General features: G+C 43.4%; 1 protein-coding gene across 6 annotated transcripts in view; it reads right to left on the minus strand.

The window, feature by feature from the left end:
- Window positions 1–6186: 6186 nt before the first annotated feature.
- The window catches only part of mtor (mechanistic target of rapamycin kinase), a 137891-nt gene continuing 117746 nt past the window's right edge, over window positions 6187–26331 (minus strand). For 4 of the 6 annotated variants that reach the window (XM_080762886.1, XM_080762885.1, XM_080762883.1 and 1 more), the window contains exons 41-60: window positions 23471–23571; window positions 23128–23224; window positions 22895–22993; window positions 22159–22281; window positions 21269–21451; window positions 20294–20428; window positions 18240–18414; window positions 14641–14776; window positions 14181–14207; window positions 13182–13329; window positions 11699–11821; window positions 11214–11296; window positions 10790–10862; window positions 10624–10698; window positions 9941–10076; window positions 9372–9437; window positions 9201–9281; window positions 8367–8447; window positions 8170–8275; window positions 6187–7513 (exon numbers count right to left, since the gene is read on the minus strand). In XM_080762886.1, coding sequence (XP_080619012.1) covers window positions 7498–7513; window positions 8170–8275; window positions 8367–8447; window positions 9201–9281; window positions 9372–9437; window positions 9941–10076; window positions 10624–10698; window positions 10790–10862; window positions 11214–11296; window positions 11699–11821; window positions 13182–13329; window positions 14181–14207; window positions 14641–14776; window positions 18240–18414; window positions 20294–20428; window positions 21269–21451; window positions 22159–22281; window positions 22895–22993; window positions 23128–23224; window positions 23471–23571 — 2064 coding nt within the window. In that variant the 3' untranslated portion in view covers window positions 6187–7497. The remainder of the gene's footprint in view (window positions 7514–8169; window positions 8276–8366; window positions 8448–9200; window positions 9282–9371; window positions 9438–9940; window positions 10077–10623; window positions 10699–10789; window positions 10863–11213; window positions 11297–11698; window positions 11822–13181; window positions 13330–14180; window positions 14208–14640; window positions 14777–18239; window positions 18415–20293; window positions 20429–21268; window positions 21452–22158; window positions 22282–22894; window positions 22994–23127; window positions 23225–23470; window positions 23572–26331) is intronic. The other 2 variants (XM_080762887.1, XM_080762884.1) reach the window with 1 other exon arrangement.

Below are 26331 nucleotides of genomic sequence, written 5' to 3' on the forward strand. Positions count from 1 at the left end.
TGGAAGAAGTTACTACAGTTACACACTGCATTGACTGTACGGTATAATTGGCCTATTGAAAAGGCACTGTAAATAATCTAGCATTAAAAAAACAAGCTACAAAAGAACCTTCTACTGTACTTGCTTGTATGGAGCCTGGGTGAGCCTACCAGGGTGGACTTCTTCCTCTCCTCCCGACAGCACAAAACATACTGGATGTTTTCTGAATGGTGGGGCTGGGCAGATTTAGCTGTTCAAACACAGGTTTCCAAAATTGATGTAACATAATGTATTGTTTCTGAGAAAGCACATTTATAACATACATTTTTCCACATTATTAGAATTTCCAGCATTTCAAATTATCTGTTGCTTTGTCTTTAGTGCACTGAAAGATAGGGAAAGCAATAAACATGCCTGTCTAGAATGAAATGTGCACACACTACATTCATTATGGATCGGAATCTTAGAGAGAATGCAAAATAAAGTAATAAAGTAACAGATTTGATTTGACATGCAGTTTTCATTTAAGTAAGAGAAGTGTTTAAATTAACCTAGCATCAAACAGCAAAGCTTGCAGATGAGAACTTGAAAAGCAAGTCTCTCAGGTCACAGTCAGCAGCACTAACCATTTGTCCGTATGCCAAATAGTATCCAGACTGTTTCATTATGAATGAAACGTTAACGTTAATCGTTAAACGTATACCAAGGTCATGGACACAAATGCCATTGGGGGGCCAGGTGTCAATCAACTGTAGTCCAAGTCCACCTACCAGGTTCTGAGAGGGGTGGGGTTTTATCACTCAGTATTTCTACCACAGCTGACGTTAATAACAACAAGGTGGGCTGTGGTGGATGGTCAACTATAGAGGGTATGCGCATGCATAAAGTGAATGGCAAATCGAGTGGCAAAGTGAGTTTAACATTGTTTAATGCCGTTTAATGCAATTAGATATGACTTTTATTTTTGGATGTATGGACTGTCAAGGCCAGAAATGTGGAATGCAGCAGTGCTAATCACTGTACCAGCACATTTTTAACACCCTTGGCACACGTGGTGAGTACTTTATATTTGAAGTCTGATGTACACGCGTTCACTGTACAGTAAATGTAGCGATCGCGTAAAACTGGCTTCAGTTGCGTCATGACTGTCAGGATTATGATGATGATGATCATGTTTCAGGGCTAGTAACACTCTAGCCTGGCCGGGGAGAAGAGAATTTATGAGACATTTCAACAAGTTTCTGATTGATTATGGATGCTACCTGACAACTGTTATGACATGGACATATAGTTGAAGGATAGGACGTGTAATAGTGTTGGTATTGCTGCTACTAAAGCTGTTGCTGTATACCGTATATGAATCCACAGAGGGGCGCCTTGGGCGCAGACATAGTTGAGGTGTACCTACCATTAAGCGCAGCTTGACACCACTGCACTGATTGCCTACACCTGGCCTATAGGGCACTGCTCCATGGATTCGTCTACAGGTGCTCACTGTCTGCATGGCAGAAAGACAGGTGGGCAGACAGATAATTAGGATATAGGGTTCTCCAGCACACAAACAGACACTTAGGGTTAAGGCACTGGGTTCTCCACTATTTACCTCCCCCTTTGGCATCCTGAAAGGTGGATTTTCAGACCTGTTTTACAACCATGCCTGCATCAGTCTTCTAATCTTTGTATGCACTGAGCAAGGTAGGATTGGATAATGCTTGTTTTTGCTTTGGCACCGAGTCTGGCCATTAAGTATTTCAGATGGTCCTAATGTATATTTCATGCCTCTGCTATCTCATCTCTAAGTTGCAACTCTAGATTCCAGATATTAAAAATAGGATCTAAATAGTTTCTTGTGGATAGTGGCTACCCCTATGCATCAAACGTTGAAGGCCAAATGCCAAGAGGCTGTTTGTAGGCCAGATCCCTCTGGCAGATGCCTCACCAGTACCCCGAGGTATGTGTAGTAATGTTGTCTTTGAAAATCTGTACCTTATTGTTCTACTTCTAGGCTTTTGTACTCCTGCTATTGTGGAATGTGTCAGGTGCCCCTCCCCGATACACACAGACCTTGCCTGTTGATGTAATGTTATTCTGTATTTTGAATGTAATGCATTTTGATGCCTAATTATCACATATTTTGGGGGGGGGGCGTAGCTCTATCACTGCTTTTGCCCCCTTTTTTTTAGACCCGTCCCTTGTTATTATTTAATTATGATAACTGCCACTTGTTATTTCTTGTGTAAACCAGATGGAGTTGGAGGCGGCGACTGTGTTCTGGAGGAGCTTTCTGGGGGGCTAGTGCACCGTGTATCCACTGCATGCTGCGTGGCTGTTGGTAGTGTGCTGTGCACATAACCCACTTAACCCGCTTAGCGCCACATAGGCACGATATCGCGGTGATAGATTTCCCCCGCTGCGTGCCAAGGCAGCGATATAGCGGTGATAAAGCTTTATATCAAAACCAACTGGCTGACGCTGAGCACCAACCTGTAGCCTGGTCCCGTTGGCTAGGCAACGTCTGTGTCCATCTCAGCATGGGGACGGATGCGCGTGCATCCCATAATCCATTCATTGTATAGTTTCTTTGCTGCTTGTTTTCTCAGAAAAATACTCCAAAGTCGTTGTTTTTGTCCAATCCGTCCGACGTTCAGACTGGACTGGCCCACCACAACCAGCGTGCAGATACTCTACTGACTTTTCAGGGGTGGAGACCCATACAAATACTTGAAATACAAGCCCTTAACACCACATTAACATTTGTCCCAGACCGGGCCACCAGAGGGTCGGCCCACCGGGCATATGCTTGTCCTGTGCAGGCCAGTCCAGGCCTGGTAGATTCAGTCATTCTGTCAGGGAGGGAGGTGTTCAGTCTAGACTTTTTAGCTGATCTTAAATATAGCACCAGCAGTGCTCTGACGAAAACATTTGCCAGTGTTCACTGGTGGGAAGCAGGCGAGCGATCACATCCTTGTTGCTACACCAATGTGCCCTGTTGTTGGTTGGTCACAGTCACAGCGTCTGTTCAGTGGGGAGGGGAAGTGGGGGAGATAGTGTGAACCTCTGCATGAACAAAGACAAAATTCCTCACGGTCAGGTGGAAAGCTGGTGACGCCATGTATATCGGAGGAGGGGAGGAGGGCCAGGCACATACAGAAGTAGTCTTCCTACAGGGTAGGTACCCTCACAAAAAACATGCAGTGATCCTGGTCTCTATACTGCCTCCCCCTGGCCAGCCAGGGCGCCTGATGGAGGGGAATGGAAATGGTTGGAATGTGTCCCTTCCAGGCGCTACGTCCAACCTGGGAAACTCCCCCCTGTCAGGTGAAAAGGAAATCATGGGATAAAAAATTATAAATAAAAATAGTCTTTTCTCAGGTTTCTATTTACTGTTTGACTCCTTCTTTGTTTATGGAGCTTGCACTCAAACTAAATTCACACCCGTTTAAACCTGTGATGTGACAAAAATAACGCTGATTCTGATTCATGCGACAAGACTACAGCAGCCCTAAGATGGATGCAGTGAGCATTGGGATCAGGCATGCACCTCTGAAATCTGGAGTAGAGGTCACACGAAGCCCGGGAGGGCAGCGTGGAAACCAAATCATATCTCCTGGGGAGCTCTTCAAACTGAAGAATGGAGGACAAAGGGCTCCTGACAGAGGAAAGATAACGGGAGTGGAAGAGCCCCCAGAGGCACCCTGTACTCCTGAACGTACTTCTGTGTGCCAATCAGTTCTCCTGCCGTGCCTCAAGGTGTCTGGCCTGGCTGGCCTTGTACGAAAGCCTTAAGGCCTGATGGAATGTGGCCCGCCATGGCCTCAACCTCCACCACCGAGTGCCTCACCTTTCCATCACTTAGGGGCTATTGTCCTGCGATGAGTATCATTTGTCACCATCGACCAAGGCAGCCTCGCTGCTCTTCCGCAGGCCCCGGCCACGTCGCCACAGTCGGTAAACAGCTAAATCCCACTCCCAATCGATGGAGCCTATTTAACTTGAGCTATTGACTCGCCTGCCCCTCAACAGACTTGAGAGGCTGAAAAAACACAAACAAATTAGACGGGGCGAGAAAGAACAACACAAACGGGAGCATAGACAATGAAAAGTCACATTTTCCCATAATGAGCTTTTGGGGGTGGCGGGCGCTCGGAGGAGGTGCCAGCTTGAAAATAAAAGGGACGAGCGACAGAGAGGAACGCGAGAAAGAGAGGGAGGCAAAACAGAGGAGCAAATCGATCGATGCGAGCAGATAATCGGCGGGGTTCTGTCCCGATGTGTAAAGAGTGTGACATTGCAGAGGTGGGCGCGCGGGGGAAGAGATCAATTGGCTGATTTTAGCTGCTCCGTAATCCTTAACTATCTATAAGTAATTAACCTTCAGAGGAGAATGCAGGGATGGAAGTGTGGTGAAATTAGAGGGAGGGGGAATAGCAATGAACTGAACTGGGTGCAGACTAGGATACTTTAAGCAGAGTAGCAATGTGATGAAACCAAGTTGTGGTCAAAACTCAAAACCTGAAGAGAAATGCATCTGACACAAATTCACCATCTGCATTTGCCATTCATTTCCTGTGAGGAACTGGATCTCATTTCAAAATGTGTCCAACATCCTAAATTGAAGTGTCTTCTGTTTTTGGGGAGGCAGACTCCTATCTGATCTGATCCTCTGTAGCCTGGCTGCATCATTTCACTCTCTGCTTGCTCAGAATATGGAGGCGGTATCTAGCAGGAGTCACAGTGCCCTCTGTGGGCGCTAGCACAGACAGCTTTCTCCATCATAAGCCAGTGAACATGATGAGCTAATACTACTAAGGGAATCAGTATAGTAACACAGCATGACCACATCTTTACAGGTTTAATGGCAAATAAATGCCCATACATTGTGACCATCATTCATCAAAACGTATAGTCAAATGTGTAACCTTCACAGAATGCCTCAAGTTAGTGAAAGGCATACGTTTTTATACAAATACATTAGCCTATGTCACATTAATGCACAGTAATGCAGTGGATTGGTCGAGTCTATGAGTCTATACCTGTCACAGAGTGTGACAGGTATAAAATGTCACTTCTTAACAGTTTGGCCATTGTGGATAGAGTTTTAGTAAGTGAGGACGATGTTTAAAACCCCTCCAAAACAAGACCAGCCTTCAAGTGGCTAAGAGTGCCAATGTCATTACAAAACGAAACAACTAAGAACTTTTCACACCAAGATAATGAAAAACCGGAATAATACAAGTCTGAAGCAATCTCTGAAAAAAAGAGCCTCCCAAGGCCAGCCCACTATTTCCCTTTGCCGTCCATACAGTAGTTATGGGTGTAGACCGAAATTACTTTGCAGACGATTGGATGAGCCTTTTAATAACAGTCAGATAAGCAGCCTGCGCACACTGTAGTATGAAAGGCAATCTAGAACCGGTTCACAGCTAACATCATAGCTAAACTCACATTCCAGTTCAAAGCCAGGGATAAAAAACAAAAAAAACAAACGCATAAAAGGCTCCGGGGTGACAAACACACCTGGATGTAGCCAAAACCAAGATGATAAACTATTATATCTATAGCCTACAAAGGTTGAGATGGTCACAGGTGAGGTTAGTCTCCCCACAGCAAACGGGTTAAACATCAATATTCCAAATGTCAAATTCAATATTATGACGTTATGCCATATCTTCATTCAATCAATATTCTTGGGCAGCACATTTACTTTGGCGTTATTCTACATTATGGGACTCCAGCAGCTTCTCAGTTTCTTTTTTTTGAATGAATGTAGGTATTCGATCTTTAATGGGTTTTAATGGTAACAATTAAAGATAACAAAGAAAAGCCTTCAATGTGTAACATGAATGTAATGTCCTTTTAATCATTGTTAGAGGCCTTAGCAGTACACTGTATACTGTTCTATTCATGTGTTGGGTCTATCTGGCAAATCTCACTGAGACTAATTTGGTTAAATATGGAGTTACGTTTGTCTCTTATGCAATAGCATAGAATAGGTCTGAGAGCAAAGTCTTGCTTACCATTTCTCTGGATTACAAAGACCTAAGACACCACTCCATTGGCCTGTATCCATCGGAGTGACCGCTTGGCAACATCCTATTGGGAAGCCAAGACATGTTTAAATGTTTTGTATGTGTGCATATGATCTGATTTATCTCATTCATACATTTTCTATCCAGTGTATATCCAATTATCTGTCTGTGTCGTGAAATGTCCTATCATGTATATTTCTGTCTGTACTTTATTCAAAGTAAATTAGTAGTTCTTATTCCGCACGGCTCTGATTATGTTATTTAATTAAAACATTGAATTACTTATATAACTTAATTTAATTGTATCATTTCAGTGAGATCCATTATGTGTAAGCCTCAGTATCTGACTCCTGACTCCACCTTACTCCACCAGATGGAAGACGCTTGCTTCACAGAATTGTGAACTTGTGAATTCAATAACGCCTCATCTGGCGGAGTCAGGTTACTTGGTATGGATTCAGTTCTCAAGCCAGTAGCCATTAGGCTCCGTCAGCCAAATCTAGACCCCGCTTGCTCCGTTCTGTTCTTGGATTACTGACTCCCGCTTAATTCTGGCACATTTTCACATGGACTACCGGAATGTACACAGAACTGTGACAGATGCCTGTTAAGGATATCTGTTGTGAGACATAGTCATTCACTGTTGATAGACTATTATACTCATTAGTCCTATACAATATTCACAGTTGATAGACTGTACATTTACAAAATATAGGCAGTTTGTATTGCACCAGTCTCATACAGTAATCAATCACTGTTGATAGTCTGCACATATCCATTCATATATCCATTGGCGACATGTATATTCATGCATATATTCACGGGTGATAGATTGAACATTTATACTTGTATTTATTGATGGAATACTCGTTACAGTATGTCTAGTATCACTGTATCAGACTCTTAAGTGTACTTTAATTGTCTCCTCAACTCTTACCTATACTACATATCCTGTGTTTCAGTCTTGCTGCTGTTGCTGCTACGGTACCTGAATTCCCCCATGGCGTCAATAATGGTTTATCTTTATCTTATCAGTTTCATCTTTAGAGATAGATGTATAAAAGTGAAACTTCAAAGTGTTCTTGATCATAGGTTTTATTGTAGAGGACACACAGCTAACACTGTTACAAAAAAAACCTAAACACAAAAGTAACGCCATAGTTAAATAAAGGTTACAATTATTTTTATTTACGTACTGTACGAACTCTGCAGAAATGGAACTGGCTCCAGTTCAAAAATATAACAAACCATCGTGGCACGGCAACCTTTTGTTTTTGTCACGTGCGGGAAAGGGGTTGTTGTTCCGTGCAGAAAAGTCTGACTTGGCATGAAAAGGCCTTTAAGGTGCTTGCCCATAAACGTTGAAAAATACCAGTGAGAATACACAACTTGGACCAGGCTTTAGTTTGAGAGGCTTCTCTAGTAGCCGGTGTGTTTGTTTGTGTCTGAGATACCATTGCCATGGCTCCGCCAACCAAACGTAGTGTCTTCACCAAAATGGACACCTGCAGAGAGCAAAAGGTATAGCATTATGTCTGATTTATATGCGGCCACGTGCTGTTTCGTGCATCAGAAAAAAAACTGATCGACAATCTCATGCCTTGCAGTGTGATTGGTGCTGTGAGCAGTACTGTAGGTGTTAATAGCGGCTATACGCATGCATAAAGTGAGTGGCAAATTGAGTGGCAAAGTGAGTTTAACATCGTCTAATGCAATCAGATTGGATGTATGGGCTGTCAAGGCCAGAAAGTAGTTTCTTTTTACACTCAGTAGGCGTTCCCGTATAACTTCTGGCTATGATGATGATGATGATGTCACATGCATACCCTCTATAGAGGCTACGTCAGAGAGATGGATGAGTCACTTTCACTTTATATAAAATAAATTAAAATAAATAACAAAACAATAAAATGCCGTTATTGGTGGGAAAGTACCATAATCGGTGTGTGCCCACACACTGTGTAAGACTAGAAATAGGCAACCACACTATATATACAGTCATTTCTTCATATCAGAACACTGGAATTTACATTCAAAATCATCTAAGTTTCCTTTAAAGCCCAAACATGAAAAAGATGCCAACTACAGAACTGACCCAAGCACATGTCACAAAAGAAGCCACTTGATGTGGACAGTAAAGATCATTCGTGACGGTACTGACCATCCGATGTAGCACTGGCACAAGTTCTCGTGTGACGTGGCCTGCTTGATTAGGAGTTCCACCTGAGTTGGCACGTCCAGCGTCTCATCGTGAGAGAAGTCTCGACCTGGTTGGAGTAAGCAGTCCCATGGGTCAAGGTCAAGGCATTTAAAGGGACATCTCTTTGGTAAGGAGTGCACAAATCCTTGTCCTCTTACCTGTTAGTTTGTCCCGGACCCGGTTGATAATCTGGATAGCTTTCTTGTTGAGCGCCTCAGGCTGTACCATACCCTCTCCGACTAGATAAACATAAATGCACAGATTTATGTCTTTAGATAAGAAATATAATGTAATAGTGGCATAGCTTCCTTGTGAAATCTGTACACATTGATAGCAAGTTATATTGTGTGCAGTTTGTGAACATCATGATATGACTTTTGGGACCAGTGGTACAAATGGTGTAATTTATACCAAACAGGGGGTCCTTCAAAGTTTTGAGTACCATTGTTCTTGACTGGTATATTGGCTGTATTTTTTAATACAATATGACATTTACAATTGGGGTGGATGTATTTGGTCTCCCTGCTCTTCTATTGAGACATTTAGGTCTTGTGTCCGGTTAGACACGACCTTTGACATGATCCCGTTTCTGGTTTGGCAAAAGGTTTGACCTTCAGTTAAAAAATCGATTTCTCCCTTGAGCAAGCAGGCAGGCTCTATTAGTGTAATGGTAAAAGATTCAGGACTTTTCACAGGAGAAACAAGTTCAAATCCGGGGTAGAACAGGAGCTTTACTTAATGCAACTTTAACTAAAGTGCTCTCTAGCACTTTAGTGCTCTCTATCCTGATGAATCTGCCAGTACATGCGTGCAAACAGTACAGTTAAATTAAAGTTAAGGCATGAAAGGTGAACTTGGGTGGCTTAGTAGAGTGATTTATGATGACAACAAAGCTCTACCATGCCACATTTCTACAAATATCTACTAATAATGGGCCAGGGCCAAAATAAATTCTATTTTTTGTCAAAAGACAATGCGAGCTGACAACTCACTGAAGGAGTGGATGGACTCAGGCACAGTGGTCCCTGGTTTCTTATGTGTGGTCTCTCCGAGGTCTATTGCTTCCAGAGCCTCTGCAGAGGAGAAGGAAAATCACATTCATTATTCACACACATATTCAGCAAGGCAAAAAAAAGAAAAAAAGGCCAGACTTGCTGACTCACCCACGGATTGTCCAGCGGTGTAGGAGTCTGTTCTGGTGCGGGAGCGTTTGTTGCCCTTCGTATTCGCTGGGGGCGACATAGCAAAAAGAAAAGTTATAAGAAACTGCTTTTTAAAATTAGACGGCAGCAGCTTGCCAATTGGAAAATATCTTCTCTCGGTTTCCAACTCTCTCTCAAACGAAGAGCTCTGCGATACCCATGAAGGGACATAAAATCCCTTCCCCCAGTGCCTCATCATTTCATATTCCAGGATCTATTAATATGGGTAAATTTGATCCTCCAGAATTTGCGTATAATACCAACTGAGAACAAAATAAAAGCTAGTCACTTTCTCATTGACGGGACCTTCACCCACATGTCGTGGAGGAGTGCATGTTTTCTATCATGCAACCGTCCTGTATACTTCCTTACACATTCCCAAAAGATCTTTAATTTGATTGGTGTTTGGCCTGCGACACAACGCATTGTAAACATGTACAGTAGACCGGCTCCTTTCGTCAAAGACATTTAATGTAGCGGGCCTAGTATAGACCCCTGGGGTCTAGTTGTTGAGCAGAGCAGTGCCTTACTGTCCATGAGCCTCCAGTTGAGCAGGGGGTCATAGACGAACGCCTCCAGCACGGCCATGACACTGTCCCTGTGCTCCCTCAGTACCTCCATCACCGTGTGGCACGTGATGCGGTAGTTACCATCCAGGCCTGTCACCTGCAGCCAACACACACACACACACACACACACACACACACACACACACACACACACACACACACGCACACGCACGCACGTGCATGCATGCATAGGCATGTGCACGATGAAGATGATTAAGACTACTGTAGCAATAAAATTGATGGTTCAGAATGCAAGAGAACATATTATTGTGAACAACTATAGGATGTTTTTATAATAGATAATAGATATTTTGTGCTAAATGAGAGAAATATTTAGGCCAATGATTAGATTATGATTTATTTATAGAACAAACACCACACTGATGGAACTGTGTGTTGTTAGGGTAGCATAGTGTCAAGATAACAATCATGTTAATGTAAAGGGATGAAACATATTTGGAAATTCTGTGATAACCTAGTTTCGTAAAAATCCTGACTACCGCACACAACATGCTAATGCATTCCACAACCTGAGAAACACACAAACGACCTTTTTAGGGCATATTTTCCTCGCTTTCATCTCATATCTTTCATCATACACATGTGAGTCACGACATTCCTGAAGCACTGCGTATAGCGCTTACCTCCATGGCATTGGTGAGCATCCTCGTCAGACGGAACGGAATCTTCTCCGGGAATTTCTCTCTGGTCATGGCAACCTGCGGAGGAGGGCAAACGAAGAGCTCAGCCTTCTGCATCTTAAAGGAAACATTAACAACACTGTTGGTCGTTTATGGAGAACAGTCTGACCTCGAAACAGTCTCCAAAGTCGATGTGAAGGATCTTGCCGCTTAGCCGGTCCAACATGAGGTTGGATGGATGCCTGAGGATAAAGGACAAAAACATCATTATTGTTGTTGTTACTATTGTTGTTGCTTAGATCTCTCTCTCTCTCCATCCGACTCTTTTTCTCCCTCGACAAGGTCTAGGCAGATGGCCGCACACCCTACAGTCTGGTTTTGCTTGAGGTTTATTACTGTTAATGGGCAGTTTTTCCCTTGCCACCGTAAAAAACAAAAACAAAGCTTGCTTAGAGTTGGGTAAACCATGCCGGGACTTTGCTTGACATGTGCAGCTTGTTATGGCTCTGCACTATAATACATTTTAATTGAACTGAAGTGAAACACAGTCTCCCACGCAGGAAATAAAAGGCTAGGTGTGGGCCATGTCTCACCTGTCGCCCAGCCCCAGGATGTAGCCCACCATGGACATCACAGCCAGTGAGCGTGTGTAGTTGGTCCTCCGGTCAAACCACACCTGGTGGGGAAAATATCACCGATTATAATTAACTAGTTTTTCACTCGTATGGAGTTTTTCATCTCCCCACAAATCAAATTAATTAATAGAATTACACACCACTTTATCTCATTAAGACCTGGAACGCATCTGCGTCACCTTTGCGTTTAACCACATTAACCATTATTTTATACTTTAGCTATTGAAAAATAGCAGATCGCCAAGCTTGGGGAAAATGTGGCGCAAATCCTTGCTTCTGGGGGGTCCCTGGAAAAACGTATGTTCAGATGGGGGCCGGCGGCCAATGACATGAAGTTTGAGAACCACGGATATAGAAACACAGCTTTTTCAGAAAACTGCTTAAATTATATTTGATATGTTGAAGAATAAAGGTTTATGATGATGATGTGGTGGTCTGTCTACCTCTGAGCTGGGGCTTTTCAGCCACAGTAGCTTGGCCAGGTCATCTCCGGCCGTGTTGTTGACGGCGTGCTCAAACACCTCCACTTTCTCCATGAGAGTCAGGTGGTCGTAGTCCGGCGCCATCTAGTGGAAACCACACGTTAACACAGTGCTACTCAATCCACTGTCCCTGCTTAATGTACATGCGGCCCGTCATGGTCATACCAATAAAAATATGATTACTTATTGTAATAGTTGAATAGTGGACTAGTTTCTTAAAGCCCTAGCCTCAGTAGCCTGATGTCAGCGGAGTATTAACCACTTCTTTATTCACCTGTGATAATCTGTTCATTATGTTCTCTTCACATTTTGTGAATGAAGCCAAAATTTGTAACTTCATCATTAATCACTGCTCATTGAGGTTTGGCCTTATAGATGGAAATGTGGCTTTTTACTCTAATTTTAAGACTAATCGTGTCTGTTACAAAATAAATTTGTAAACGTAGCCACAAAATAATACTGACATTTTTAGCTTGCAGCCCTTGGAATTTTGCTGAGTGGCCCCTGAGCCATCTTAAGTTGAGTAGCCCTGCGTTAACACAACATAATGAACACACACACACACACACACACACACACACACACACACACACACACACACACACACACACACACACACACACACACACACACACACACACACACACACACACACACACACACACACACACACACACACACACACACACACACACACACACGCCTCTCTCACAGTCAACTGATTAATGGTTTGGCCTGCTTTATTTAATCGTCAGTTTTATTATTTATTTATTCTATTTTAATATTCGGCTTGCTCCGCTGTTACGCCTGAGTGGACTTGTTAAAAATGGTTAGTGGATGATAAATAAAGCTGTTGCCATCCCGTTGATACGCCGGCTGAAGGCTGCGCACTACAAGCAGCTTGCTCAAAATAAAATATACACCCCAATAATGTCATCTTCCACAACACTGGTTCTCAACATGGATGACCGCCAGGGGTCCTTGGGAGGGTTCCAGCTAAATGACTGATAGTTAGGAACCAAATAGACACTTACGGGTCACTGCAAACGGTGCAAGACTTGTGAAAACTTTAGGCAGGTTGAAGACCAACACGTGCACGTTAAAAACTAAATGTAGTCATGGTAAAACTGGCATAGCTAAAAATCTGAAAGATAAGATTTCAGAACCACCCAAAAATATTGTACTGTGAGTTTGAGATATTGTCAATGACAAAAACTAAGGACATTCGTTTTGTAAACATGTCTATTTCAGTAAATTAACCCTAGTTTTTGTTATTAAATGGGTTTTAGTTAACTGTGGGAACTGTTAGTAGAAGGTTTGATTGATTGACTGAGTACTTCATTAGTCAAAGATGTAAACAGCACGTACAGTACATACAGTACAGTAACACTTGGGCTAAAAGGACTTGTTTCCATTGTGGTCCTATGCATGCACAGATGCTAACCCTGAGCATGATGCGGTGCTCAATGTTGAGCAGAATCTTCTTCTTCTCCCGGTAGTCTCTGATGAGGGCGTGCAGCGTGTCGCAGTGAGGCACCCAGCCGATCAGCCCCGAGTTGGTGGACAGAGGGATGACCGCGTAGCGCTGGATACTGGAGAGGCCGACACAAACACACACTCGCACTTTGTTTTCATTGCAATCGTCCCACAGTAGCAGCGCTTCTCAGCCTTTTCTGGACCACGGCCACTTCACAGACCACTTTAACGCGGCAGCCGAAAAGGGTTGGGTTGCATTTTCAGAGCATGTTCATTTCAACGATGAATCAACCGTGTTCTGGCTTGGTTCAATGGAACTACTGTAGTTCCTAACGTAGTTATCGGTATCGCAATAAAAACCAAAATTTTCAAGGTTTTTAAACATATTTTCTGTTAAATATCAATGTTATATTATGAATCAAATTCATTTGTCAATAATTTCGGTGGCCCATCGGTTGAGAAACGCTGCTCAATGTCTCTCAGCATCGTTGAAAAGCTGCAATCCATAACTGGTATGTATCATGTCCTACCCCGGGATTCAAACCCCGGTCCCCCCTGTGTGACATGACCAAAGATCTACCGCTCAGCTACAGTAAGAGCTAGGGAATCCCCCGTGTGAGTGCCCAGGGCCCAGGGGACATATTGGACATATGGGGCTCATGAGTTTCAGGCAGTGCTACAGTACGTGTCTACCCGCCACCAGGGTCTAAAAGTCTCAATGGAAAAGCAGGGAGACCAACTCCAATCACTAGTTAGTTACAGTAACAAACTCTACCATATACATGGCATTTGATACATTTTTAATGAATGAAATATCATTTTATTCATTAAAAATAAGTTCCGCAATACATGTTTAACTCCCAAGGATGTGCAAATGTAACCAAATGGACCCTTACATTTGTACATCCTTGGGAGTTACAAAAGGGATAAATCATAAATAACACTGAGGATTTTGCTGTGTATGTACCTTAATTGAAGAAAGGCCGATGCACACCTAAAATGTTGGCGACAGGTGAGAAATGAGAAAGATCCTTCACACTGTCTAGAACTGGCAAAACATCTTTTATTAAACAAAAAAAAAGGCTTAGGCCTTAGGCCCAAACTGCACCCATGTAGCTCCTCGCAACTCCTTTGCAACCAAACGGCTTGCGAATAGTCGCGTGTGGTTTGAGTGAAAATCCCCAATGGCAGTTGCAAGGAGTTGCATTGGTGTGACGTGTCCTTTAAAAAACAGTTTTGTTGCAAGGAGTCGCAAGGAGTCGCATCGGTGCGCTTTGGGCCTTAGACCGTCATCAGGACAAACATACATCTGTGTCTTCTTCAGTCATCTTTCTCAATGTACAGCGTATTTATGTACTGTACCTGACTTGTGCAGGGATGTGTGTGTGTATATATATATATATATATGTGCGTGTGCGTGTACATACCTGAGGTTCTTGCGCAGGGAAGCGGGGTCGTTTGCCAGCAGTGTGTTAACGAGGCCAAACAGCTGCATCACCCGCTCGTCCTGTCTGAGGTCCTCGTGGCCTTTCAGCAGGAACATGAACTCTTGGCCGTTGTTGCCTATAGAGGGCGCCACACGTCCCCATTCAACACGTTAAGCCCTCTACTCCTCGTATTATAGCAGCCGTTTCACATGACATTTATAGACCCAGCAGCAGTGCAATTAAAATCACATTTTAACCCAGATTAATCTATTATTAAACATACGCATCCCGACAACTGTCTGCATTAGGGAAATGTAACTATAAAAGCCTTTTGAATAATAATGAATAATGGACCGTTCTACAAAATTGTGCCAATGAATATTCATGACAGAAAACCTGCCCCGCTTTTAGATAACAGGGAATTTGCTGAGATATAGAGATGGTGAAATAAAACATTTACAGCAAATCAGATTAGTTGGTTACAGAGCAACCCCCAACCCCCGCGTGCACACACACACACACACACACACACACACACACACACACACACACACACACACACACACACACACACACACACACACACACACACACACACACACACACACACACACACACACACACACACACACACACACACCTTCAACTCACTGTTTGACCTGTTTTTTTCTTCTTTTCCTCCCTTTCTGATGAAATATAAATGATGGAGCTTACACAAAAACTAATTCCACCCACTTCTTTACACGTGCAAACGTGTGATGTGAGGATAAAGTTGGTTCTTAAACCTTGCTATTATCTGTCTTTCCTTCAGTGGCACAACCAAGGGTGCCCGCTTGGTTTTTATTATTTTGTCATAATAAAAAGTCTTTACCACAACAATCTATGAAGATAATGAGCATATTCTGGGCATATTTAACGAATGGCGATAGATCACAGCTAAACTGTGACTAATCTGATTAAAATTGTTAATCTTTTGACGTCGGTTGAAAAAGCGTAAAAGGCTGAAATACGGAGATGCGAGATTTCCTCCCGACAGTAAGGACACTTGATGTAACGGCCAAGCTGCAGGCTAGGGTCAGAGGAGGGAAAGCGAGGTTTCACCAGGGCTAGGGTTACCAAGGGAAACATCTATTCAATCTATCCAAACCACAGATGTCTGCCGTTATGCAGTTGCACAAAGCCCTTACAATAACACCAGTGTTCCCAACTGACCACATTACGCCGACTCCAGTATTTGTCATACCAGCTCTACTGCGGAGAACGTGATAGTCCCTGTGGAAGCAGCCAAGACAATGGATCTATAGCGTCCCCATTAAAGAAGCCTGGCGTGGCGCGTGGAAAGACCAGGAGCAGAGAGAGAGAGATCAGAGATCAGATTAAAGGGATTTTGGGGCTTGATGACAATCCCAGCGAGGGCGGTGTTCTGCGTCGCTAGGAGAGGAGAGAATATTTACGCTAACCGTTGCGATTTATCTCCCATTCAAGTTTCTATGCCCAACTGATCACTTTATATGACAATTCTTATACACTTGTGGAATGGAACACTGGTATAATTGTCTTCATATTGCCAACAAACCGCTTCCCTGTGCTCTCTACTGACTCCTAAACCTCTCAGTATGTTCAACCTTTGATCCCGTGGACACATCTGGGTGTGAGTCATCTTAAAGTAGATTATTTTATAAGCCTAGAAGATCAAACACAGGCTTAATGACCACTGAATGTCCTTTACTGAACTCTGCTAAATCCTCTTTTTTGCGCTGTAATTATACGATTGTTATATCGTTATTATGTGAAACATTTCATGTTACTCTTTTGCTGATGTTTGGGCCAGGTCAGACTCGCTCGTGAAAGAGATTCAGAATCTCAATGGGAATATTCCTGGTAGAATAAAGGTGAAGAACAATTAGAACAAAAACAAAGTTGACAGTGGAGGGTGATGTGTCTTGATGGTCGCCTTGGTACCAGTGTCCCATGATTTAGCGGCTAACGACTTTTACGGGGCGTTTTATGGTATAGTGGATCAAGTCATCAGAAGAATGCACCTCACTGTCCAGTGGAAAGATCTGGAATAACACATTGGACCGCGTGGGCGCCATTAGCTATGGTGCTTGCAATGGAGCCCACAACACGGCGCAGAATTACTATGACCAATCACCATAAAGGTGGAATTAATGCACGATGGACACATTTGAATATATTCCAATTGACAAATCTCCCCAATGGAATTCTCAGTGTTATCGATTATCGATTCTTCCTATTAAGTCAAGGACAAATGAGTAGGGATGAGAGGGCATCGATTCCCACAGGGCACACAACCCGTTGCTCTTGTGAGAGAACATTAAACCTGCAGCTGAGGAGGTGTTTGTGCTTGTGCACCGTTCTCTGTGTTAATTCAACTCAGAATGTATTAATGGAACCAATTTGGTTCCATGTGTACACTATAAGAATAGAGCGCCGCAGTCCCTCCCCCTTTCAGAAAAACGAGTGGCCCAGGAAATCAAAACCCAATGCATTCTCCCATAGGCACTTATTTATTTAATTTATTTAAAGACGGTTACGCCGCGGACAAAGCCAACTCGGATCGTGACAAATCATGACAATGAACACAATGTTTTGGGCCGATCAAATCATTAGAAAGAAGAAAAGAAAGTCAGGAGACAACACTATTCGTTTTGTTTTTCGTCTTGTAAATTATTTGATCGGCCCAAAACATTGTGTTCATTGTCATGATTTGTCACGATCCGAGTTGGCTTTGTCCGCGGCGTAACCGTCTTTAAATAAATTAAATAAATAAGTGCCTATGGGAGAATGCATTGGGTTTTGATTTCCTGGGCCACTCATTTTTCTGAAAGGGGGAGGGACTGCGGCGCTCTATTAACAGTTGTGTACAGCAGGGGTTCTCAATGTTTTTGGCTGGGGACCCCCGGAAATGCTTTGGCCATGTCTCACGACCCCCCACCCCCAATACAAATTGACCTCTACAATAACCTTAATAACTCTAACTATAATATAAACCCCAGTTCCAGGTGCAACCATACGTGTTCACTTTAAAAGTCGTAGTTTTGGCGGACCCCCCAAAATAATTTGGCGACCCCCGGGGGGTCGTGACCCAAGGGTTGAGAACCCCCTGGTGTACAGGATATATACTTGTGTTGAATAGCTCTATAATATAATCCCGATACTTTATGACTTCATATCTTTTGTTTAGATGTGTTGAACGGTTGTAGCTGTGGAAGCTAGGGCTGATTCTGATAACACATCTGGCCCTGGTTTGATCTGGTTTCTGTTTCTAAACCTGGTTTAAGTTGGGTACTATGCCATGGTGAAGCCATCAGCTCTAAACAAAAACGCAAAACGGGACAGGGCCTGATAGAAGCCGACACTCATTTTTTAAACGATGCGTCATACACTGAAATCTGAAAGTAGTGGAACAAGCTGTAATTATACGAACGATCAAAGAGCTCAAATTCTAGTTCTCAAGTGATTTTGCTGTGTAAAATGAACGACCAGCAGGAGGGCAATATCAAAAGCAGAGGCATGGATCCTCCTCACATCCCCTCAACAAACCCAGCCAGGGTTCTGGTGGCGCCCTCTCTTACCCATGATGGTGAGTTTGCGCGGCCGCTGCTTGGAGGTGATGACCTGCAGGGAGGGGGCGATGGACTGGATGCGGATGATGGGCTGGTTGGGGTCGTACGTGCCAGGCACGGCCAGCTCCAGGTCCCTGCACATCAGCAGCTTGGGAGACACGTACTGCAGCTCCAGAGAGGTCAGCTGCATGGAGAGGAGAGGAGAGGAGAGGAGAGGAGAGGAGAGGAGAGGAGAGGAGAGGAGAGGAGAGGAGAGGAGACACACACACACACACACACACACACACACACACACACACACACACACACACACACACTTTTAAAACCTGTGATGTAACTAACAAAACAGATCCAGAATCTATGCAAGGTGTTCTCCCACGCATCATTATTTTGACAGGTGGCTGTGTCTACGTGGATGATGCTGCTGGGAGGTGGCTGAGGTGTAATTCTGTCTCGGGTTCTCTCTGTCATTCTCCTGTCACTTCCATCATCTCCCTCACTCCCCACAATATCCCACTGCATGTGTTTCATCCCAGCCCTCTTTCAATTCTCCCTTGGAAACGGAGTACAATCACTTAACCTGGAGTAAAAGGAACCTATTTCTCTGTGATTTCATTTTTGGTTGTTTCTCCATCTGACTTTGCTGGTATTGCCATTAGCTATGCAGTGACACTATAATGAGTCTGACTGCACAAGGTTAATTAAACAGATTACAGTACAAGCTAACAACGTGTTGTGAATCAGGCTTTAGCTCTCAACTTCAACTGTGCTGTCACATCACAAGTTCACAGGTGTAATTCTTTTAGGGTACAAGCTCCCAACATTTTGCAGTTGTCAAGACAATTGTTAGTAGGTACTGTATAGAGAATGAACCAAGGGAAAAACAAATCTCTTCATTATTTTTGACACTTGTACTGTATGTGACCTAGATAGCTGAGATTGCCTTGTTGTGGCATAAACAGCAGCATGAGTCCGGACACGAACGGTTAAGTAGCTCTCATAACATGTGACGAAGGATTGGAATGGTGATTGGAATGTCTACTCGGGGCTCCGCCGGTGAGACACTCATATGACGTGATTCATTTCACAGCAGGGCCTCAGTCTCAGTGGGAAGGTTCACCTGGCAGAGCAGTGGAGGTAGCCTCCAGCAGCTTCTCTTCCTCAGACTCAAATTTGAACATTACATTTGTAAGCATGTAATTACAAAGTTCTACACGTACCATATTCATACCTGAGTACTGACCTATGGACCATACAGTATGGCTGAGTACTGACCTATGGACCATACAGTATGGCTGAGTACTGACCTATGGACCATACAGTATGGCTGAGTACTGACCTATGGACCATACAGTATGGCTGAGTACTGACCTATGGACCATACAGTATGGCTGAGTACTGACCTATGGACCATATGGCTGAGTACTGACCTATGGACCATATGGCTGAGTACTGACCTATAGACCATATGGCTGACTCAGTACTGACCTATGGACCATATGGCTGAGTACTGACCTATAGACCATATGGCTGACTCAGTACTGACCTATAGACCATATGGCTGAGTACTGACCTATAGACCATATGGCTGAGTACTGACCTATGGACCATATGGCTGAGTACTGACCTATAGACCATATGGCTGAGTACTGACCTATGGACCATATGGCTGAGGGACCATTGGTTCCCAAGGCTACACCGTCTAGCAGCGTCCCCGTCGCTAGGTAACGTTCGGCTCAGCTGTGGTCCGTCAATGAAATGATTAAATAAACCCTTTTTTCTCTGAATCCTTTCTCAGATCGAGGTGTTTGATCAAAATGTGTTGGCGGCGCATTACTAAACCTTCACTACCTCGCGGTTACAATATTAACACTTCGGATGATTTATAAAAAGACGGTAGCCAAATTAGTTTTAACCGATTTTGATTCCAGTTCATTTTGAGTTTTGGGGGACTTCAAAATATAATATAATATAATATAATATAATATCCGACTGAAGGCCGAGGCAGGGAAGGGACTACAGACTGAATCAATACTGGCAGTAAATGAGTGGATGTGTGATACCTGAGGCAGCTGTTTGGAGATGCGCCTGAAGACATGGTAGTACAGATCCCAGGCCTGGGTCAGGTCCTTCACGTTGCCGGAGCGCATGTACTTCCTGCACCAGTCCTGAGCCTCCATCAGGTCCCTGCCGTAAGCCTGTGGTTATGACATCAAAAGCAATGACAGTGAGTGATCCGATCCAATTCAGATGAACACACTCCCGACACAGCACTGGGCGAAAGGCGTCGATCATCATTATGACCTCGGCCCGCAGCAGTGGTGCGTGGTCGGGGTCTTGTAATCGCTGCCGTCTGTGTGTGTCTGCGAGAAAGATAACGGACGGGCGGATGTTCATGAAACGCGGTGGGAATGATCAATAGGCTGCCCGCGAAGACATGATTAACTGTTGGGATGAAGAAGTCAAAAGTCGAGTTCACAATTACGTAATCGGTCATATTTCAAAAACAGAGGCCTGATTTATTCTTAGCTGCAGCGCCAGCGCAGCGAAGTATAAATCCGGCAAGAGACATGGAACAAGAGATCATACAGTACAGATATCGATGCATACCATCTAAATCACTGTTTCCCAAACAGTGGGTCGGGACAGTCATTTGTGGGTCGCAGACACATTTTTTGCTACATTTAATTATTTCAAAACATTTTCAAAAAACCTTTCATGAATTAATAACAAAATCCAAAGATTTTTTCAGTAATGTCATCATTGTCATGAAGAAATTCCATAAATTAGAACACATATTTACGAAGTAGTAAAAATAGCCGATCTACAAGCTCACAACGCGGCGCAAAGCGATGTGTTGTGAGCTTGTCGATCTGCTATTTTCACTAGTTGGGGTCCTGGGGCAAACGTCTAATTTCTCTTTTGGGTCATGGGCTTAAACGTTTGGGAACCACTGATCTAAAATGACATGGTGAGAAATCAACCACTGCAAAAGCGACAGCAGGAGCTGCCGCTGAGGTGTGGTCACACTGACTGACCTGGTTGAAGGAGGTCTCTTTGAGGGTCTGCGGGCCTCTCTCCATCATGGCGTGGAGAGGCTCCAGCACGGCGAACATGCCCTTGACGTTGCGCTCGCCAAAGTAGAGCCGCGAGGCCTCCTCCAGGCCCTCGTGCCACATCTCGTGCCACAGGATGGCCACGCGGATCAGCTCTTCACTCACCTGGACGGAGAAAGACACAAATATCACTTAATTCCTTGCTTATACCAGCCTATCACACACTATGCTACTGTACCGAGACACTCATTCATGCCTTCATCCCACCCACGTGTCAAGGTTCTCAAGACACTACAGTATGCGCAAAACACTGTCGCCCGCCTGCTCACCAGAACCCGATCAAGGAAGGGACCACATCACGCCAGTCCTCCGTGACCTTCACTTGCTTTAACACAGAATAGATTTCAAGATACTGATCACCAACTACAAGGCCCTCAGGCTCCCCGCTACATCTCTACACTTCACAGTTCAGGTGGTGCCAACCTCCTGATCATCCCCAAGACAAAGAAGAAACAAACCTGGTGTGACAGGGCCTTCCCAGTCCCCCCCATGGAACTCACTCCCAGATCACATCAAAGCTGCCTCCACCTTCGCCACGTTTAAAACCCCACACCTTTTCAGACCACATTTCTGCCTTTATTTCAATCTTATTATTTATTTTTCTTAGGGTTAGGGTTATTATGATTGTTTTACTACTTAGAAAAGCACAGTAAAAATGGTATGGATTGTTATTATTATAACTCTTACATTAACAGAGTTAAATGAATAAACATGATGATCATGATTGTACAGCGTAGATGAAAGACAATGCGTGTAGTGTACCATGATGGCCTGCTGGACCAGGGTGTTGCAGTGTTCACACATGTTCTTACCATGATGGCCTGCTGGACCAGGGTGTTGCAGTGTTCACACATGTTCTTGAGGATCTTGTTGGCGGCGTTGTGGCGGGCTGTGGTGGTGGACTTGGACGCCACAGTTAGCGGGTAGATCAAAGCCTTTGGACACAAATGGGAACAATCTGGTGAATTATGTGACACACGATGACAATGCATTCACATGCAGTGGTGGGAAGTAACTAGGTACATTTACGTAAGTACTGTACTTAAGTACAATTATGAGGTATTTACTTTTTCCACTTCCACTTTACTACATCTCAGAGGCAATATTGTACTTTTACTCCACTACATTCATTTGAAAATGTAATTACTAGTTACTTTCTAGATTATTATTGCAAAACATACATTAACAACTTCAGCCCTATATACATTTAGACCATTTGAAAATAGCAGATCTACAAGGTCACAATGTGTCGCATCACGACACATTGTGAGCTTGTAGATCTGCTATTTTCAAAAGATTATTAGACATTTGAAATGAGACATTCTGCAAAATGAGTACTTCAACTTTTGTTACTTTAAGCACATTTTGAAGCCAGTACTTTTGTACTTTTACTCAACTACATTTTGAATTCCGGACTTTTACTTGTACATTACAGAATTGATACTTTTAGTTTTACTAGTAAGACACGTACTGTAAGTACCACTGTTCACATGTTACGTCATTGCTACTACGCTACTATGCCCAGTTGAAGAGCTACTGTAGTATTACCTGTGGATGATAGCGTCCGATGTCAGTGAGAAGCTGGTGGATGAGACGTCCCACCAAGGCACGCGGGGTGTCGATGCGGGCGATCAGCTGAGGAATCACCTGCACAACATCATCATCATCTTAACCCATTTTGACCTGAGATCAGATTCTAAAAATGTCTTCTACATCCTGACAGTTTTCTGAAAAAGCTATGTTTCTATGTCAGTGTGTGCACGCGTGCGTCTGAGTGTTACCTGTAGCCAGGTGTCTATCTGAATGGTCTTGATTCCCTCCACCAGGGCCTCGTTCACCTCAGGCCAGTGGCCGTAGTCAAACCACAACGTCAACACCCTGGCGTGGTGAAAACAACATCATCATCATCATCTATGCTCTTCTGACCCACATACAGTATACCAGGCAGTCATTATGTCTGTTCATGACCCACACACAGACCTACAGTATGTTCCAAAACATTATACAGTTCCTGTGCTCATCACAAGAGGTCCCCCTCTCCTCACACACTCTTTAAGGAGGCTTCTGTCTGTGGGACTGAGTACCCCCCCCCCAACCCCTGTGTGGGAGAACTCTATCCCTCACCTGAGAGTGTCCTGGAGGTTGTTTCCTCTGGACAGGGATATGGAGCGGAAGAAGCCCTGGACAGCGGGCACCGTGTAGAGGAGCAACGTCTTGGACAGGTCCTGCAGACGAAACACACACGTGGAAGATTACATACAGTCAGTAAGAGCAGCTGATGCTCTGCCTGGTTGTTTGTTTGGTTTCATTTTGGTCAACAATAATCTTGCGATATATTTGTTTTGCGTTATGGATCTCTGTGATCTCAAAACGATTATTCTCAACCTTTGTCGTTTCCAGGACCCCCGGTTTGATATGCATTACCGTGACAATGGCAAGCAATTCAAATCAAGCGATATGGAAACAATCTAACATAGACTATTTGCAATGTTATAAGTTAGGTGCTTAATCATTCACTCATGTAACAGTCATACAGATAGGATTGCAGACCTGGCTCAGACCTAGGCTATATGAGCGCTTATGCAAGACAAGACCATAAGCCGGCGTCCGGCGCCTCTGTAATCTTTTCATGGACAGTGAGGTCTCCAAGCGTATATACGGTATATATATATAGAAGCTACGTCCTCTGGACTTATGTGCAACTTGCGTTAAGGATAGAAACCTGACTCTCCAAACCTGTGCCCAGCGCAGGTAGTCTGTGGATTTATTTGGGCCACCGAGAGATCGGAGATATAATCATCCCATCACACACCAGCCATTCATGTTTATGCATTAATGTTTAGAGTGTGTTATTTAAATGACGGTTTCAGCCGACTTATCAAAGCTCAGACCAAATGCACGCTAGGAAAATAAGCTGCTTTGTCCAATTGATAAATGAGGGCAAAGTGGTCTAATCTAACTTAAAATTCATTAGATTTACTTATGATGTAAATTGTTTCCCAGCCAAATCTATGGACTTAATGTTTGTTTAGGGCACTAAATGACGATACAATTATAACACACTGCATTCCTGTCTCGTGGAAGATGATGATAGTGTCAGGCTGAGAAGGAAATTGAGCTTTTAGACAGTATGACAGTGGACATGATCGGGGACGATGACGAGTTTGATCAATCGTACGATGGCAATGGTCTATTAACTTTAACCCATTTAGTTAGATTCTACAAATGTCTTCTAAATCATGACAGTCTTCTGAAAAACCCTATGTTTCTGTGTCAGTGGTTTTCAAACTATTTCATATCAAGGATATAAAAACCCCCAGTATTATATGTAATTGCCCCCCCGACCCCCATCTGAAAATATGGTGTTCCAGGGACCACCCCAGAAGCAAAGACTTGAGTTGAACACATTTGCTGTGAAAGAATATATATTCAAAGATTTGTTCAAGATTAAAAAAAATAGCAGATCTATAAGCTCGTAGGCTATGAGCTTGTAGATCTGCTATTTTTCAACAGCTAAAGTATAACATAATGCTAAAAAAAACACCAAAAGGGGTTCCCGCCCAAAAATGGGTTAAGCCAAGAAAATACCAGCCAGGACAATAGAGAAGAAGTTGAACATGACAAGGCGGGCGAGGATAAAGATGATGAAGCCACACCACTAAAAGGTGACAAGGATAAAGATGATGAAGCCACACCACTAAAAGGTGACAAGGATAAAGATGATGATGCCACACCACTAAAAGGTGACAAGGATAAAGATGATGATGCCACACCACTAAAAGGTGACAGGATAAAGATGATGATGCCACACCACTAAAAGGTGACAATAGAGAAGAACTTGAACAGGGTGAGGATAAAGATGATGATGCCACACCACTAAAAGGTGACAGGATAAAGATGATGATGCCACACCACTAAAAGGTGACAATAGAGAAGAACATGAACAGGGTGAGGATAAAGATGATGATGCCACACCACTAAAAGGTGACAATAGAGAAGAACATGAACAGGGTGAGGATAAAGATGATGATGCCACACCACTAAAAGGTGACAATAGAGAAGAACTTGAACAGGGTGAGGATAAAGATGATGATGCCACACCACTAAAAGGTGACAATAGAGAAGAACATGAACAGGGTGAGGATAAAGATGATGATGCCACACCACTAAAAGGTGACAATAGAGAAGAACTTGAACAGGGTGAGGATAAAGATGATGATGCCACACCACTAAAAGGTGACAGGATAAAGATGATGATGCCACACCACTAAAAGGTGAAAAGCAAATTGACTATTTAGAAGAGATGACAGTGGAAATGACTGAAAGTGACTCTGTGGCAGCCACAGTGTGTGCGCCCCTCACTTCACACGAGTGTGATTCATAGTTGAGTAAATACTCAGTCTATAATTACCGTGATTTAGGACAACACTTTGACTTGTTTTCTTAAGCTGTCAAACTGTGGACTTAACAAAGCGTGTAATTGTTTGTGTGCATACCTGCATGTGTCAGGGTGATATATGAAGGACCTTCAAGCGAGTTGCACCTTGTGACCCGTGGAGGACAGGTCACTTAGCATGGTATTTATTTGTTTGTTTGCGTGTAGCCGTTAAGTGTGAACCTGTTGACCTTCCACTGGTATTGGTTTATGGGAGGCGCAAGGGTTGGGCCTGAACTGTGGGTGCACGAGCAGAGCACTGAAGTCTAATATTAAAATATCCAACATTTGGGCTGTGAATATCCTCGGCAACACTGTACGTATGATGCCAAAATGTATACATTGTGTGATGGCTTGTAGATCAGCAATTTTTTCCAGTGGTGGAAAGTAACTAAGCACATTTACTTAAGTACTGTACTTAAGTACAATTTTGAGGTACTTTTACTTTACTGAAGTATTTCCAATTTCCATTACTTTTACTGCTACTACATCTCAGATCCAAATATTGTACTTTTTACTCCATTTATTTGAGAGCTTTAGTTTCTAGTTA

This window comes from Protomyctophum bolini, assembly GCF_963924005.1.
Source record: "Protomyctophum bolini genome assembly, chromosome: 5".
Lineage (NCBI taxonomy): Eukaryota > Metazoa > Chordata > Actinopteri > Myctophiformes > Myctophidae > Protomyctophum > Protomyctophum bolini.